This window comes from Mastigoproctus giganteus, chromosome 1 (genome assembly GCF_048544385.1).
Source record: "Mastigoproctus giganteus isolate SK-2022 chromosome 1, ASM4854438v1, whole genome shotgun sequence".
In the NCBI taxonomy this organism is placed as follows: domain Eukaryota; kingdom Metazoa; phylum Arthropoda; class Arachnida; order Uropygi; family Thelyphonidae; genus Mastigoproctus; species Mastigoproctus giganteus.
Window position 1 is genome coordinate 126,193,223 of NC_143575.1, and position 19,041 is coordinate 126,212,263.

The window sequence follows — 19,041 nt, forward strand, 5'->3', positions numbered from 1 at the left end:
AAAAATAATGGATATAGACTTTCAAAGCAAAAAACAGCAGCAATCCATTTTTACCATAAACAAAATTTACGTCCTGATCCAAACTTGATTCTCATTCAGTTACCTTTCAATGCAGTATTAGATTTCTTGGATTAATTCTGGATAAAAAAACTAAGTTTTTTTGGAGCATATTAAGCATATTCATACAGCCTGTCTAAAGAAGCTGAATATCCTTAGGGCAATTTTTGCCATATCATGGGGTGCAGATCAGTACATACTGCTACACCTATATTGGTCATTAATTAGATCTAGACTAGACTAGGGGTCTCCTGTATATGCATTAGCCAGAGAAAGTGTATTAAAATGTCTTGACCCTATACAGCATAATGCTCTCTGGATTGTGTTAAGAGCTTTTCTTACATTGCCTGTTCAGAATCTCTGTATGGAAGCACACAAACCACCTCTACTATTAAGCTCTGCAACTAAAATCAGAAGTTGCCCACATCATCCTATATGTCAATCACTGTTCACACCAAAATGGATAATTTGTATCAAAATAAACTTTGCAGAATAAACCATGTGGCATTATATTATGAAGCTTAAACACACTGGGAACTAAATTTGAATAACATAATTCCAGGTGTTAGCATGGCTACACCACCATCATGGTAGATACCATTGGCACATGCTGATAAACATTTCCAACAATGGGAAAAGAAAACACTTCCAAATTTCAGTATTAACAAATCCATGCAGCTCACTCTTTTCAATTCTCTAGTTTCACTCAAATTTACACCAGTGATTCCAAGACAGTAAAGTTGGTGCAACTGTAGTTCTACCAAACATTACAATATCTCAGCAGCTCCCCTTTGGAGTGCAGCACTTACACCGTAGAACTGTATGCTATCCCAATGGCTTTAGAGAATGTAAAAGAGGCTTTATACCCTCAAACAATTATCTGTACAGATTCCGTAAGCACTGTATCTACTTTTCAGTGTAAACTTCCTTCCAGTCATCCCCTAATCCAACAAATTCGAATAAAGTTAGTGTAGCATCTTGCAAACTAGCAAAACATAATTTTCTGTTGGATACCTAGACATTCTAAAATCACAGGAAACAAACAAGTGGATTTTGCTTCCGGGAATGCCAGTCGCATAACATCAGCTATCCAGATACTTTACACTGATTACAAACACATGATATAATGTACTAGTATAAAAAAATTGATATCCATTTGACAGGAGAACAAAAGAAATAACCCTTTCCAGATTAAAGGTGATCACAAGCAATGACTATCAAGCATAAGAAGGAATAGGAAGGAAGAAGTCGTATTTGCTAGATTGCAAATTGGACATTAGCATTAGTAGAGGCATACGACGCAAGAAAGCAAGCTTATGCAGCATCAGCCAAAAAGTCTGTTCCACCAATCAAACTACCCGCTGGCTAAAGGCCAACTTCCGCACATCTATCCTACAACTGTGGGATAGATAGATGCCAATAAAGGAGGCACATCATTAGCATTAGCAAGGGCACATGATGCAAGAAATCAAGCTTATATAGCATCAGCCAAAAAAAAAAAAAAAAAAAAAAACACACACACACACACACCCTTCTCATTTCATCCATCCACTCACTCCAAATGTTTGTCTAGTTCTGCCTTGAATCTGTTTAAGCTATCCTCTTCTACAATGACAGATGGAAGTTTGTTCTAGCAATCAACCACTCGCTGGCTAAAGGCAAACTTCCGCACATATATCCTACAACTGTCTTTCCTGAATTTGAATTTATGCCCTCTCAGGCGATTATTCTGAGCAAGAGGAAGAATCCCATCAGAATTGAGAATGCTCAAATCATTCAAGGCTTTATACACTTCAGTCAGATCACCTCACAGGTGCCTAGTCTCCAGACACCATAATTTGCAAAACTTAAGCATTTCTTCATAAGAGCAATCCTTTGTTCCATTCACTAATCTTGTTGCCTTTCTCTGTACTCATTCCAATAGCTCTACATCCTTCTTAAAATGAGGCCTCTAGACCTTAGACCTGTATACAGTACTCAAGGTGTGGCTTGACCATTGCCTTATACAAGTAGATAATCACCTCCTTATCCCTGCCAGAAAAATTCCTGTATATCATTGACAAGACACCATGAGCTACTTTTGCAGACTGTCTGCAAAACTTCATATCTGCTTGCACAGTTACCCCCAGGTCCTTTTCATTTTCTACCACTGTCAGCATAGTACCACACAGTTGATACTCAGCATCAGCCAAAAAAACCCCTCCCATTTCACCCCTCCATTCATTCCAAATCCTGTCCAGCTCAGCCTTAAATTTATTTACGCTATCAACTTCCACATTGCTGTAAAAGATGGGTCTGTTACACCAATCAACCACCTAAAGGCTAAAGGCAAATTTCTATACATCTATTCTACAACTATCTTTCCTCAATTTGAAACTGTGTCCCCCTCAGGTTCTTAGTCTGAACAAGAGGAAGAATTCCATCAGCATTCAGCTTGCTCAACCCATTCAAGGGCTTATACACCTCAATCAGATCATCTCGCAGGTGCTTACTCTATAGGCGCGGCAATTTGCAGAACTTAAGCCTTTCTTGGTGAGAGCACCCCTTTGTTCCCCTCACCAATCTTGTTGCCCTTCTCTTTACTCGTTCAAGCAACACTACTTCCTTCCTAAAATGAGGCCTCAAGACCTGTACACTAGTGGTCTGACCATTGCCTTGTATAATGGGATAATCATCTCCCTGTCCCTGCTAGGAAAATTCCTATATATCATTGACAAGACTCCGTGACCTGACCTGGCCGCCGGTGTGCACTACTCAGCGAACTTCATATTTGACTGCACATTTACCCCCAGGTCTTTTTAGCTTTCCACTTCCCTGAGTGTAGTACCACACAGTTGGTACGTTTCTCTTCAGTTATTACTATCCATATGCAGTACTTTCAATTTTTCAATGTTAAACTTCAGTTGCCACTTCTCAGTCCATTTGCCCAACTTACCTAGATCCAGTTGGAGTAGCATACTGTCTTTATTGTCGTTAACAACCCTGCCAACCTTTGTGTCATCTACAAACTTGGACGTTAAACCTGATATATCTTCATCAATATCATTGATAAATATACAAAACAACAATGGGCCCAACACCGAATCCTGGGAACTCCACTAATAACATTTGCCCACGAAGAGCAGTGTCCATTGATTACCACTCTCTGTTGTCTCCCACTCAACCATACCTTTATCCATTGTAACAATTTACTCTTAATGCCATAACTCTCCAATTTGTACAGCAGACTTCCATGTGTGACAGTATCAAAAGCTTTCCTGAAATCCAAATATATGATATCAAAATTATTTTTGGCATTCAGTTCTTTTGTGACCACATCATAGTATCCAATCAAATTGGTCAGACAAGACCTCCCTTTAACAAACCCATGCTGTGTCTTAACTATTACTGCAGTCTTGTCTAGATAATTCTGCAATGCTTCTTTAACCAGTGATTCCATTATTTTTCCTGGAAAACAAGTTAAACTAACAGTTCTGTAGTTACTTGTGTCACCTTTTAACCCCCTTTGTGAATTGGTGATACATTTGCACACTTCCAGTCCACGGGGACCTCCCCTTAGTCCAAGGAAGCTCTCATAATATTGCTAAGGGTTTGCTTACTTCCTTTGCTACCTCCTTTAATATAACTGGATAGATCCCATCTATCCCAGGTGCTTTCCTTATGTTTAACTTCAACAATTTCTCCTCCACTTTGCTCTCAGTTATTACAAAATCACTTAGCTGCCTGTTAGCGTTTGATAAACTTCTGGCTCTCCCCTCAATAAATAACTCTTCATGTGTGAATGTAGATGCAAAATACTCATTCAGTTTATCAGCTTCCTGAGCATGATCATCAATAGTCAACCCATCTATGTTAAGTGCTGCAATCTGATTCATCCCTTTCCTTCTAGAGTTTACATAAGTAAAGAATTCTTTGCTGTTTTTCTTTGCATCCTTTGCAAATGATTTCTCGTAATCTGCCTAACCTCCGTTGTGACTTGATTACAGACTAGTTTATACCTTCCATAGGCTTCTGTGTCACCTGATACTTTATATGTATCCCATACATTTTTCTTCTCTGCCCCGAGCCTCATTAATTCATCTGACATCCATTTATGCCTAAACCTTGAACAGTATTTCTTAGTTGGAATGAAGAGCCTAGTAACTTCCAAAATTAAGTCCCTGATGGCTTCACATTTAGAATTCAATGTTGGTAACATCATCAGTTGATCCCACTGTACAGAATTTAAAAACTGTCTGAGACCTCTGTAGTCACCTTTACAAAAGCAAGAGCCCTTCCCTTTAGCCTTGATGGTAGTTACATCTTTAAATAATTCCCACATCAGTACATAGTGATCACTGTCACCCAGTGGTTCCTTTATTTGCAAATTCTTAATGCATGAATAATTACTGCTGATAATCAGATCAAGAGTATTATCCCCTCTAGTTGCCTCTCGAACATGTTGCTGTAGAAAACTGTCATCCAATAAATCCACAAAAGTCTTGCTAGTGTGCAAGTGACTAACCCACAAGTTCCAGTCAATATCTGGAAAGTTAAAATCCCCTATTTTAAGACATTCTGATTTACTGGCCAACTCTATTTCTCTGCACAATTGCTCATTATACTCATCATATTCATTAGGCCTATAACACACACCTACTCATTTTTCTTGTCCCAATGCTTATTTCACACCAAACAGATTCAACACTGCATTGTCCACCAACATCAATTGTATGCACTTCCTTAGATTTTATGTGTTTCTTAACTAACAGCATAACCCCGCCTCCCTTCCTGTCCTGTCTATCCTTTCTCTACACATTGTACTCCCCAAATTCCAATTTTGCACTGCTTATATCTGTGTGACACTGTCTCTGATATCCCAACAATATCTGCCTTTGATGTTTTGACTAGCACTTCAAGCTCATCAAATTTATTAACTATACTCCTAGCATTGGTGTACATGCAAGTATACATGCACCTGTTCCTACTCTTAGTTACCCTAACACAGCACATGTATTTACTTGTTCCATTATGACTCCCAACAGTCCTGGAAATCTCCATTACCTTGCTTTCCAGGCTGCTGCTCATTATAATAGAAGCAGTGCAAGAATCACTTTTGCCTCTGCCTGCAGACACTGTTAACCTTTAATTGGGTATTCTCCCAAGCTAGCAGTTTTCTGACCCACCTAACACTGCCTCGATAGCATCAGCAAATATTTTTGCAGCCTTTCTATTTAAGTGTACCCCATCCCTGTAGCAGTCTCTCCTGTCAACAAGCAGAGACCAGGCTGAAAAAATTTCTAACCCTTGAGCCTTGCACAATCTCTCCTGGGCTGAATTGATCAACAAGGTTCTCATCATATACTCCCTCCTATCGTGTCTGGGCAGAATTGTAAACACTTTCACATTCAACCCTAACTTGTGACTTTTTTTTTCGACATTGACCTGTACTTGTTGAGTAAATCTGCAGATCTGTTATTCTTAATGTCATTAGTTCCAATGTGTACAACAACACCTTTTATGCCCTTAAAAGATGATATCTGCTGTACGTCATCAACTTTGCATTTGGCAGACATACCTTGGTCCTGTTCCACCTATCATTTTCCATTATGACACTTCAATTCATTCAGCATTACAAAGGGAAAAAAAAAAAAAAAAAAAGAATTGTCAGATCAAAACCAAAATTTGCGTGGTTGTTTTATAGATTTCAAGGTTTAAAACAAAAAAAAATTTTCACTTTTCTATCATAACTGTTTCTGAGTAAATATGAATGTTTTTTTGAACCTCCCCTTGTATATACTGCAGAATTGCATGCCATAGAGGTCTTGGATTACATAAAACTTTCCAATACTACTGGTGTATTATATACACACATTCTTTGCGCATTTACACGTTTTGTCAGAAATGCTATATTCAGTTCATTTGGTACTGCCCTGAGTTCAGCAGATGACTCATTTTCTTTATGAACTTAAATTTAATATCTGCTTCTGCTGGATCCCTAACCACATTGGATTAAGAGAAATGATTTATCTGATACTTAGTCAAATCAAAAATTCCTACAGATAATCTTGGCCAGTCGGTCCTCTATACAAACTACTAGCATATAATATTTAATGCTCTAACCTTCCAGTGGCAAGGCTCATAACTTGATTGTGGTCTTTCCAAGATCACAATCAAGTTATATCAGAATAAGCCTTTATTAAAATCATGACAGTGTAGTCTGTGCAGGAATCGAAGAGATGTTGTTCTTGTTCGGCTCTGCATAGGACACAGTCATCTTACACATTCTTTTCTGCTGAGGACTGATGTGTTTAATATAGAATATACAATTTCATTTTGAAACTGCAACATTACTTGATGCTATAACAACATATTTTATGTATAATATGTTACAGATGAAGTGTCTTTTCGGCCAATTACAATTTGGGTTGTTGGGGATCTGGATACCACTGAGGGAAGAAGTCTCCTTACTGCTGCTCTTTCATATTTGGTATGTATTACAGAAATTAAAGAAACCTGCTTAAATTTAATGGTGTTATAAATATATTGCTTGTCTAACAGACATACAAAAAAGAAAAGCCAAGAGTAAATATGTTGTTTATACGCTATTTAGCCTTTTTAAGATAAAAGGCAAGAAATAATTGAAAATTGGGCATTTTATTCTTTAGTCTGGCTCCATATTGAATAATAGAAACAAATAAAATCTTAGAACACAGCCTTGTTTTCTGAAAAATATTTCTCTGTAACCTCACTTCCAATGTGCATAGCTGTATGCTCTCTGGATTTATGATGGAGAATCAATATATTTAATCAATTTGATCCTTCTCCATCTCACTGCTGTAATATAGTTGGTGATATAGTTTCTCCATTTTTTGCAAAAAATGTAGTTTTTCTTCCATCTTTTTCTTTTCACAGAAAAATAAATAATAAAAGTTGAATAAAATTGAATTTTTTTTTTTAATTTTGCAAATTTCTGCTTATTTTTGGTAAAAAGTTGGCTGTCAGGTGTGTTGTCATAGTCTGTGCATTGCAAAAATGCACAGTCTATGATGAAATGTGTGATAATGGCATTGCTCTCTGTTCATGTACTTGTGTACTGCAAAAGTAATTAATGTTTTTGGTAAGATGCCAAAGAAATGTGGTACACAATCTTGGAAGACATATACACACAAGATTTTCCATACATTATAAAACCTGAAAAAGGCACTTGCCTTATGTATCATGTATAGATGTAATTTTTCAATTTCAAGAAGCTGGAAATGCCATGTAACCAGACATTTCACAACAAATAAGCATCGTGATATAAAAGTAAAGTTAAAGCTGAAATCAATCTATGTAAAATTAATGCAGGAGTGTGCACACCTCTTCCACTTCATACACTGACTCAAAACCATGAAAATTTTTTTATGACTTTGCTTTTCCAATTTAAAAGTAATGATGAAACTGAAAGTAAATACCATACCAGAAGAATACTAAAATCCATGCTATGGATTCTCGTGGATAGTTAACCTGGCAGCGATTCATGCCCACTGTTGTAATAAAAATGGACCTGCTACACCTGACAGGTGACTTGCTTTGCATTTTTGAAAAAAAAATTTTTTTTTTCTTTTTTTTTTTTTTTTTTAAATTCTGCTTTTATTCTATACCAATTCACGACCTTGGATTGTGTTAATATATGATATTTTAAACTCTTTGCTGATTTTTTTTTACATAATTTTCAGCAAACATTATGCAAAACAAAACTTTTATTAAGATTGCCAAAATAAAAAAAAAAGTGTTATAAACATAAAATGTAAATGTTAAATTATTAGTCACAAGTACCTTGGGCATTGATAAACATATTATGGAAGAATGACACTTACTTCCATCAGTGTGTCATCAAAAGAACTCTTAAAATTGATAAAGGGGCACTCTACCTCAAAAAGCTACTTGTATTATTTTAGCTTTTACCATTATTCATCAATCTTTTCAGTTTTATCCTTGCTTTATTTGTTCTACTTTTATTATGTTAATCGTTTTGCTCTTGTTATTGTAAATATTATATTTTATTAAAATTTTGATTTTAATTCTTTTCTTGGTTGTTACAAGAATTCTCCCGTGTTATTAGTCTCTTTCATTTTTTGGTTCATAAATTCCTCAGGGTGTGAAAATTGAAACCTGTGAATGCATACATATTACTACATATGTTATTATATATTGTATGTGTAAGATACTATAAGGCACTTCCACTTAAAATTATGTTAATTTCTGTAAATTGCAGCATCTAGAGCCTAGGCACCTGCAAGCTGATCTGCTGAGGTGTAGAAATTTTGAATGGTTTAAGCAAGCTCAGTGCTGATGGGATTCTTCCTCTTGCTCAGATTATGCACATGAGGGGGTCATAAATTCAAATTGAGGAAGACAGTTGTAGAATGGATGTGTAGAAATTTTCCTTTAGCCAAGCGGGTGGTTGATTGCTGGAACAACCTTCCATCTGTCATTGTGGGTAGACAGCTTAAATAAATTAAAGGCAGATGGTTGTCGGGTCCAGGTAGTGTCGAATCTGGTAGGAAGGTCAAACTGCCCATCCTGCTCTAGGGGGCGAGACATGTTAGCTAGCATTGGGGAATCCACCAGGCGAAGGGGTGGGAGAGACACACATTTACTTCATTCATAATCCGCATTCTAGTTTTTTTACTTTTTTTCTTATATTTTTTTATTTATTTATTTATTTATTGATATATATATACACAGTGGAACTTCTCTATTATGAACTTCTATTTAACGAATTTCTCTATATTACGAATTTTTTCGCGAAACATTGCACCTTGAAACGAAATTACATGTAAAATGAACCCCATATAACGAAGTGTTAGTCTCTATCTATAATGAATTTTTTAAAAAATTAGTAAAAGCATTTTTTAAGATTTTCAAGCATTTACTGCTAAACAGCCGCTCAAATATACTGCCTCCTTCCTTCCAAAATTGCGCATTAGCATCTGGAATTAAATAATCATCCTTTTAGTGAACACTTGTGGCCATTGATGCCCGTAGGAGGGTCTTTGTTTCATTTTTCTTACAGTTATTAAACCAAATGGTTTTTCTTAAAAGTGGTCGTAAACTTTACAATAAATAGGGTAGATTTGTAAATTGATGTTGGCTCAGGGGAAAACGAAATTCACTGCGGTAAACTTTTAGCATGCTGCAGCGACAATAAATAGAATGCTACCGTAGTCGGTTTTTAGTAACACCTACTGAGTGACATTCGCTTCTCACCTCAATTGTACCACATGACCTTCATGTCAATCATTATGTGATATGTCCGTTCTCGTCTAAATGGACTCCCAGTAGATGGTTTCATGATTTAGTTTGAGATTTAGATTTAGATTTGATTTAGATTTAGTTTGACATTTAGTTTGAGAGCAATACACTCCTTATATTGGATACAAAGAAAAGAATCATTAGTTGAAATTGGTTTGTCTAGTAGAGTTCCAATACATGCTGCAGGCTATACAAGTGACAAAATTCATGACTCGCACTTGAATTTGTTGGCATTTCCATCTGAGTCACAATATCCTCAGATGATCTATTGAAAGTGGATCTTGTGATAACCATAATTTAGGTGAAATTTGACTTAAAAGAAAGATTACATGAATTAACAAAATACAGTATTACAGAATTTGAATTAACAAAATATTACAGAAATTAAACTGTTTCCAAAACTCTATCCAATAGTGAAGTTAAAATTAAGCTATTGAAGTTACAGGAAAGAATGTAACTTAGCAGAAATATTTCAGAAAAATTAAGAATTAACTTTAAAAAATTGCTGAAATAAGATTTAAAAGTTACAGAAAGTAAATTTAAAGAAATTTTAAAGAAAAAATTAGTCTACTAGACACCTGATATTAATCCCCTTCAGTTAACTAAAACATGACTTCGACTGCTTCTAGTAGAGTGGACTCTGCAGAATCAACTCTTTTGCTGCCACTTATTGAAAGTGTCTTTCAATAACTTTATTTTTTTTTTATTATTATTATTTTTTTTTATTACAAAAGGTCTCTGCACTGGTATACAACTTGGAATTACTTTGATTACTGCCATCTTTAGAAATTGAAATGGCCCATTATTACCCCTTCTTTCATTATCTATGCAGTTTAAATAACAATGCTTGTTATTTTTTATCTTTCAGAACAGTTTTTTTTTTCCCCTTGATATTTTTGTTATCAAGAAACATTACTAAAGAACGAATCTGTGTAATTAGCACAACTCAGAGGAAGACTGTTCTGTACAAAAGATGGGAATAAACATTCAGCACATGCACTGAGTGATCACTGAATTATGACCACCTACCTAATACTTCATAGGTCCTCCTTTTTGCCCTCAGTACAGCAGCTACCCGACTTGGCATTGATTCAACAAGATCAAGATGTCGGGAGGTATGGCCAACCAAGCTGTGTGTGATGCACCCAGCAATGCAGGTATGGAGGTGATTGGTGTATCCAGATTGCCTGATATGCCTTTCCATAGTGTCCCACAAGTGCTCTATGGGATTAATATCGGAGGAAGTTCGGAGGCCAATCGATATGCTGTAAGTCAGAACTGTGTTCCTCAAACCATTCCCGCACAAAAAAGTGCCCGATGGCTCGCCACATTGTCATCTTGGAAGACACCATCACCATTCGGGAAAAAGTGTAACATAGCGGGGTGTATACAGTCAGAAAGCAGTTGACGATAGCGGAGACCACTGATATGTTGTTCCACATGCACCAGGGGTCCAAGTTCCTACAAGTGAAACATGCCCCACACCATATAACTGTCTCCACCAGTCTGCACTTTTGATACCATGCAAAATACATGAAGAGCCTTATGTTGTTGACACCAAATCCGTACACGACCATTCACTGTGTGGAGTAAATAACATGACTCATCCGACCAGCACACCTTCCAGTCTTACGTTCAACTTGCATGCTCTTTGCTTTTTTACGCTGATGAACCTTGATTAGGAGAGGATGCCGTAGGGGTTGTCTGCTGGTATAGCCCATACGTGAGAGTGTGCAACACATGGTTATGCCAGATATTGTTCCGGGTTGGGCCATGTTGTATTGGTAGTCAACTCTTCAACAGTGCTGCACCTGTACAAGTCATCAGACCCGGTGCTCACCTCTAACATCAACCTTTCACTGACCTTTGCAGTTTTGCTTTTGGGTCGTTTGACCATTTTGACGCCAGTCCTGGTACACTTTAACTATGGTGGCTCTCGAACACCACACTAGTTCAGCCGTTTGGGAAATCGAGGCACCAGCTCGTCGATCACCCACAACCTGTCCTTTATCAAAGTCCGATAAATCCCTCCTTTTACCCATAATGCTCGGAATTTTACTACCTACTGAGCCACTGACACCTTATCTGTTCTATGTAGGTCGACTAACTCTGCACTCTCATACCTCATGTGGTCAACAGGTCGCATTCAGTTTTCATAGGGGTGGTCATAATTCAGTGATCACTCAGTATATATCATCACATGAAATGCAAAATAAATTTTTTTAAAATTTCTTTCTGTATGCTGCTGCTATTGTTACGCTTATTTGTTTATAGATGTCTTTTTAAATTGTTTCCTGCCACTTCAGAATGAAAAATCACATCTTTATGATGTGCATGTTACCTTTTGCAATTTTTTGTCAAAAATTGCAAAAGGTAACATGCACATCATAAAGATGTGATATATATTGCAATGATAATTAACAAAGAGATTGTTAATTATCATTTAAATATATAAGTACAGTGGCGGATTTAACACTTGAGAGGCCCCAGGCGCAATTCAATTTTGAGGCCCCTCTAAATATTTTCGGTACCACTACAGTGTGTCATTCTACGCGCATGTTTTTACTATAGTACGCGCTCTAGATTTGGTGTTGCGGTTTTAATCTTTTTGGTTGCACAATTCTTTCATACATATTTTATTAATTGGGAATTAAAAAATTAATTCCCAATTATCACTTGCTATAAATGTCATGCCTCGTCAAACAATTCAGTTTTGATAAATACATAAACAATACATAAGTTATTACAGATACTTACTTGATAACAGAACAAAAATACTCCTACACTAAAACACCAACCACACCAAACTCTAGTAATTTGTAACAGATTCGTGAGTGAAATGTTATTTCCGAAAGCTATTAAAGACGATGCTCCGTCACATGTGAGCCAGCGCAGTAGTGATTTCAGAGGCTTTAAAAGACTACCGCGCTTGTTTATTGGTTCCCAATTAGTTGCAAATAGTTTTGAACTGCCTCCGCGAACAAATCTAATACCGTTTCTTGAGCAATATTGTCACAGGATTCTTCACTCGTGGAATTACCTCCACTAGGAAAAAACTGAAAGTGTTTAATTTAAGCATTAATGATAATATGTATTCTACTTCAGATTCACTTAGTTCGCATAGATATTTCATATAATATGTAGGGATATTCGCATAAGAGTTTACTAACTTCTCATCTTAAATTATAGTTTTATTCAGTAACGGTAATAAATATGAGTGTAAAAATTTAAAATGAAACAATTTTATTTATTTATTTTTCTGAGACCTGAGATTTGAGGCCCCTCTCGATTTAAGAGGCCCCTGGTGCGCGCCCGTGCAGAAACCAGCCACTGATAAGTACATATTATGAAATGATTCTACATAACAAAATTGTTATCTTACATTTCTATTTTGCAGTGTAGACTACCCAGCATACCCTGTGGCTAATTTTTTAACAGAAATAAATAGAAATTTGCAAAATTTTATAAATATTTCCAACTTGAACATAGTGTTATTTTTCACAAAAACAAAAGGTGAAAAAATATTAAGTTTTTACAAAAAGATGGAAAAACTATTTGTCACCCATTGTTATGATGATGCAACATAAAGGTGTCAAATTGCTTTAAAAAAAAAAGACATTCTCTGTTGAAAACATATTGAGTTGAATGTTACGTGTATCATTATGAATCAAATCAACATCAAGATTTTATATGTAGATATTGATAGCACTATTTTATATTGAACTAACAATTGTGTTTTTCTTTTCTTTCTTTCTTTCTTTTTTTATTATTTTTTTTATTTTTAATACAGAAGTCAAGTAGTGATATCCGTCTTGGAATTATATATAATCCAACCAGTTCTGCAACAGAAGAAAACATCATAAGCAAAGCTGTTTATGTGGCAGTAAATACTCTGCAGCATCATCATGCAAAATTATTTATAACTAAACTTGTTAAAGAAAGTAATGCTAATATGATTTTTAAGGGCCAGAAAAATCCTCTGGATTTTTCCATAACAGTGAGTGAAAATTTTTTATTTAATCTTTTGTATTTAAAAATATATTATTTTCAGTATAATGATGTATTCATCAAGATTTGATGATGAGTTGATCAGTGGTTACACTTTTAATTTGATTATAAAGTTGGTTAAACCCTGTATGTACTTGTGCTGTCTACTGCATCTACATAAATATTATGCAGTATATTATGGCCGACACTACAGTATCCTCCTAGGGATGAGAGAGAGGAATTGAAAAAGTAATATTAGTCATAATATTTATGATAGATCTTTTTATGAACATAAATAAAATGCAAATATCCCTATCTCTGTAAAATAAAAATAAAAATAAATAAATAAAAAATCGCTAATTAATTTTTATTATGTATAGGTTAGTGCAAATGCATCATTTTAACATAGCTATCTACCAGAGTAGTTAAATTAATTAATTTAACTACTTAGGTAGATAGCTATGTTAAAATGATGCATTTGCACTAACCTACATATTAGTCATCCTACCTCGTAGCATGAGGCCTTTGCCCTTAAATACTTTATAATTGTAAAAATGTTAAAGCATATGTATAATGGTTATTTACAAGCATTGAACTTAATTTCTGCTCATTCTACAGTGATATTTTGAGATGTCTTTCTCTATTTAAATGTGATGTTTCATGGCTAGGATGGGGAAAAACATCTTTATTTTAACAAGCTATGAGATTGTCCTAATGATATTAAGAGTAGCAGTTCTGAGGATTTAATTAACAAGAACAGAGCAATGTTGAGGAAAAAGTCACGAGTTATGATTGAAAATGAAAGTGTCTGCAATTCTACCCAGGCACAATAGGTCTGCAATTCTACCCAGGTACATGGACAAGTCTTGTCAGTCAATTCAGTCCTTGGAGACTGTACAAAGCTTGCTGGATAGAATTTTTCTCAGCATGGGGCCTGTGCTTGTTAACAGGAGAGACTGTTTTACAGGAATTGGATATACTTAAATAGAAGGGGCTGAATAGTATTTGCTGATACTATTGAACCAGCGTTAGATGGGTCGGAAAACTGATAGCTAGGGAGGGAATACATGGAATGAAAGATTAACAGCAGCCACAGGCACAGCCTTAAGTGATTCTTGCATCACATTATTGGAATGTGTAGCAACCAGGAAAATGAGGTGTCAGGTAGTTCAAGGTCTGCTGAGGATTCTTCATGGTACATGCAGATTCATGGGCTGTGTTAGGGTTAATAAGAGTAAAACAGGTGCATGTATACTTGCATGTACTCCAATGCTATGTGCATAGTAAGTAAATATGAGAACTTTTAATTACTGGGTTAAGTAATGAAATGCAGACATTGTGGTGATATGACAGGCGTGTGCCACTCAGATATAAGGGATGCACAATTTGAATGTGGGGAGTACAATGTAAACAGAAAGAACAAAAAAAAAAAATGTTGTCTCACCTTGGTAATTTTCCATACCATGTGAGAGGCATGTCTGAATTGATCTGATGGAATTCAGTGTAACTTGAATCATTGACCAACGTCTTTATTGTCATCTTCAAATTATACCATCTCCACTTCAAACTCTTAAGTTGCCTGGAGAACTGACATCTGGTTAATTGGTTCTTTTTCTGTTCTTTCCATTCATTATTGCAAATAAAGAAGTACAGGTCAACCATCACTAATCCGGTTCCACCGCTAATTCGCACATAATTTCCACGAACGTAATTACAAATTTCCCGGGTCGGTGCACGGACCTGCCATTACTGTTTTCGTCACGTTAGTTGCAGCATAAGCTATTGGCTCGAATTCGTAAACAATGTTTTTCTGCATTTATTATTATTATAACCTGCTCACATTTAGCCCAAGCCATGGTTCCAGTGCATAAAGGAAGTGCCTCTCGTGGTGTAAAGCGCAAACACCGTACATTGTGAATAACAGATAAAGTTGAACTTCTGAAAAAACTCGACAGTGGTGTGTCCTGTGAGAAGTTTAACTCTGCTTAATTGTCAATTCCAGTAATTTCTCTCAATTCCTCTTATTTTAGTAATTTTCTTTTAGCCATTCCTTTTTAAATTTTTTTTTTTTTTTTTTAACACATTTGTACAAACTTACAGAAAAACACAACACAATATGATGAATAATACAACGTGCTAATGAACTTGTTTTCACAAAATCTCTAACAATACTGACAAACTTATTGTGACTTTTGAGAGTTTATTTTATCCAAATTAGTTTTATTGCAGCACTCGCTGCGTGTGCAATAAACTAATCGCAAATGACCTTCATATGTATACTTTAATAGCGTCACACATGTGGCTGACAGAAATAAAGTAACCTACTGGGCCACATATATGCAACATAAAAAAAAAGGATCTTTTTTTTTTTTTTTTTTATTTTAAGCAAAAAAACGACAACACTGACATTACAATATTTATTTTAGAATTACTAATCAAATTATTTGCTAAATATTTTTTGGTTCCTGGGGAATTTTTTTCTTAAACTGGCTTGGCAGTCAATGTATTAAAGGTAGGAGGAGGTGGTTAGCTGTTGGATAAGCTGTTGGTATGTGCTAAAATAACTACTGGTGATCCGGCACCCCACAAGTCCCAACACTGCCGGATTAGTGACGGTCAACCTGTACTTCACATCCCATAAAATTGGATCCAATAATAAGAGTACTAGAGTTCAATCTAAACATTCTGCTCTTGATGATCTATATATGGGGTATGAATATCATTAGACACTTGATTCCCTTATAGAGTCCTCGGTTATTTTTATTAATGCATCAAGGTTTAATTTCAAGTTGTTATAATTTCTACTACAGTTACTGGTCTACTACATTTCTGGTCTGAGTCATGATGTCCAGTACTAGTATTCTTGGAAGTTCTTTTATTAATCAGTTACAGGTGAGAAATATTCAAGATTGAATTAACAAAATATTACTGAAATTAAATTAAATAAAATGAGTATTTTGCATCTACATTCACACATGAGGAGTTATTCAGGGAAGGGAATGCCAGAAGTGAATTAACTCTGGAAGTGAGCTAGATGATTTTGTAATAACTGAGAGCAAAGTGGAGGAGTAATTGTTGAAGATAAACATAAGAAAGGCACCTGGGGCAGATGGAATCTAGCCAGTTATATTAAAGGAGGCAGCGAAAGAAGTAAGCAAACCCTTAGCCATAATTATGAGAGCTTCCTTCGACTCAGGGAGGTACCCATGGACTAGAGAAGTGCAAATGTGACCCCAATTCACAAAGGAGGATCAAAGGGTGACACAATTACAGACCTGTTAGTTTAACTTCCATTCCAGGGAAATTAATGGAGGCACTGGTTAAAGAAGCATTGCAGGATCATCTAGACCAGACTTCAGTTATAGCTTGGACACAGCATTGGTTTGTTAACAGGAAGTCTTGTCTGACCAGTTTGATTGGATACTATGATATGGCCATAAAGGAACTGCATGCAAAGAATAATTTTGTTATCATATATTTGGATCTTAGAAAGGCTTTTGATACTGTTGCACATGGGACTGCTGCACAAATTGGAGGCAAATTGCTTCTATGGATAAAGGGATGGTTGAGTGAGAGAAGACAGACAATGGTAATCAATGGACACTGCTCTTCGTGGACTAAAGTGGAGTACCCCAGGGTTCGGTGTTGGGTCCGTTGTTGTTTTCTGTATTTATTAATGATATTGATGATTGTATATCAGGCTTAATGTCTAAGTTTGCAGACAATACGAAGGTCGGCACTAATCACAGTACATTGCTGCAACAGGATCTAGAAAAGTTGAGCAAATGGGCTGAGAGGTGGCAAATGAAGTTTAACATTGACAAATGTAAAGTACTGCATATGGGAAGCAGTAACCCCCAGAGTAATGTATCAACTGTGTGGTACTACACTGACAGTGGTAGAGAATGAAAAAGACCTGGGGGTAATTGTGTAGGCAGATATAAAGTTTTCTGAGCAGTGCAGACGGTCTGCTAGAGTAGATCATGGTGTCTTGTCAATGATATACAGAAATTTTTCTAGCAGGGATAAGGAGATGATTATCCCCTTGTATAAAGCAAAGGTCAGGCCACACCTTGAGTACTGTATACAGGTCTGGAAGCCTCAATTTAAGAAGGATGTAGAGCTGCTGGAATGAGTACAGAGAAGGGCAACAAGATTAGTGAATGGAACATAAGGATGCTGTTATGAAGAAAGGCTTAAGTTTTGCAAGTTACAGTGTCTGGAGACTAGTCACCTGCGAGGTGATATCTGATTGAGGTGTATAAAGCCATGAATGGTTTGATCAGGCTCAATGCTGATGGGATTCCTCCCCTTGCTCAGCCTGAGAGGGCGTCAATTCAAATTGATCAAAGACAGTTGTAGGATAGATGTGCAGAAGTTTGTCTTTACTCAGCGGGTGGTTGATTGCTGAAACAAACTTCCATCTGTAGTTGTAGAAGTTGATAGCTTAAATAGATTCAAGGCAGAACTAGACAAACATTTGGAGCGAGTGGATGGGTGAAATGAGGAGGTTTTTTTTTTTTTTTTGGATGATGCTTATATAAGCTTGCTTATATAGCATCAGTATCGTAAGTATTACTTGATTACTAAGAAAAGAAAGCTTTCATCTCAAAACGATAATCCCAATATCTTTTTATTATTGTCTCAGCCAGTGAGAGCCTCAGAGGATAGATGCGTGCCTACCACTACTGCTCACTCCATAGAAGGAACTAGAGAGTGTAGTTATAACTCTGGATGTCTTCAGATAATGTTCTTTTCTCAACTGATACGTTGAAACATATCAGCTAGTTATCATGCAGGAAAATTTCAGTTTGTAAATTTCAGTGTTGAAACATATCAGCTAGTTATCATGCAGGAAAATTTCAGTTTGTACTGCATCTGATTGTTATATTTTTATATTAATAAATTTCTTTCTTTCTTTTTACCTTGCTCTCTATTAAATTAGTTCTCTACTTTTATTTTATTTTATTTATTTATTTTTTTTTGGCAGAATATGAATACAGCAGCTTACACAACAGCATTAGAAAAAGAAGATGGGAATTTCCTTAAGTTTCATCATGCGTTTTCTGAGAAAGTGTTGAGGTTGGGTCCTGGTGATCGTGCTATTATTGCAAATGGCAGGGTAAGAAAATTTATTGTTTGTATATACTGTCTATATGTGCAGTTATTGTCAAAGGTCAGTTATGTTTTCACTATATGTGAAGTGTTCTTTTGTAATAGTAAGTAGTGAACTGAACCTAGCGATCAAAGTAGAAACTTTGTTTTGAAGCTTTAAAGACATATGCATGCTATACCTTTATCAAGCTGCAGAAGCAAATCAAACCTTTTAAAAACTCGTAATATACATATTATATCTGTATGTATAATGGTTACTTAACCAAGCCAAAATCAATTGACAACTTAAGGCTTTCTGTAAAATGCAATCATTAGTAATGTGTTGTGGTGACTTTTTGCACTTAATGATACAGATGTCTAGTGTTGTTGGAATCTTTGTCTAAAACAATTTGTAATATTTCTGCTATTATAATCGTGTGAAATACGAGGAGTGGTAAGAAAGTAATGCCTCCTATTTTTTTGCTTAAAAAATTTAATTCCTACAGTTATGCCTTTTACTTCAATTAATCCTCAATCATTAAAAAACACTAGTATTTTTCCACTAAGTCACCATCATTTTCTATGCATTTCTGCCATCTCTGAGTCAGATGCTATATTCCAGTC

At 35.8% G+C, this 19,041-nt stretch overlaps 1 protein-coding gene across 1 annotated transcript in view; it reads left to right on the top strand.

Annotated features, from left to right (window-relative positions):
* Positions 1 to 19,041, top strand: part of Uggt (UDP-glucose-glycoprotein glucosyltransferase) — an 820,111-nt gene that overhangs the window by 310,813 nt on the left and 490,257 nt on the right. The window contains exons 21-23 of the mRNA XM_090386735.1: positions 6,432 to 6,526; positions 13,127 to 13,333; positions 18,314 to 18,445. Coding sequence (XP_090242861.1) covers positions 6,432 to 6,526; positions 13,127 to 13,333; positions 18,314 to 18,445 — 434 coding nt within the window. The remainder of the gene's footprint in view (positions 1 to 6,431; positions 6,527 to 13,126; positions 13,334 to 18,313; positions 18,446 to 19,041) is intronic.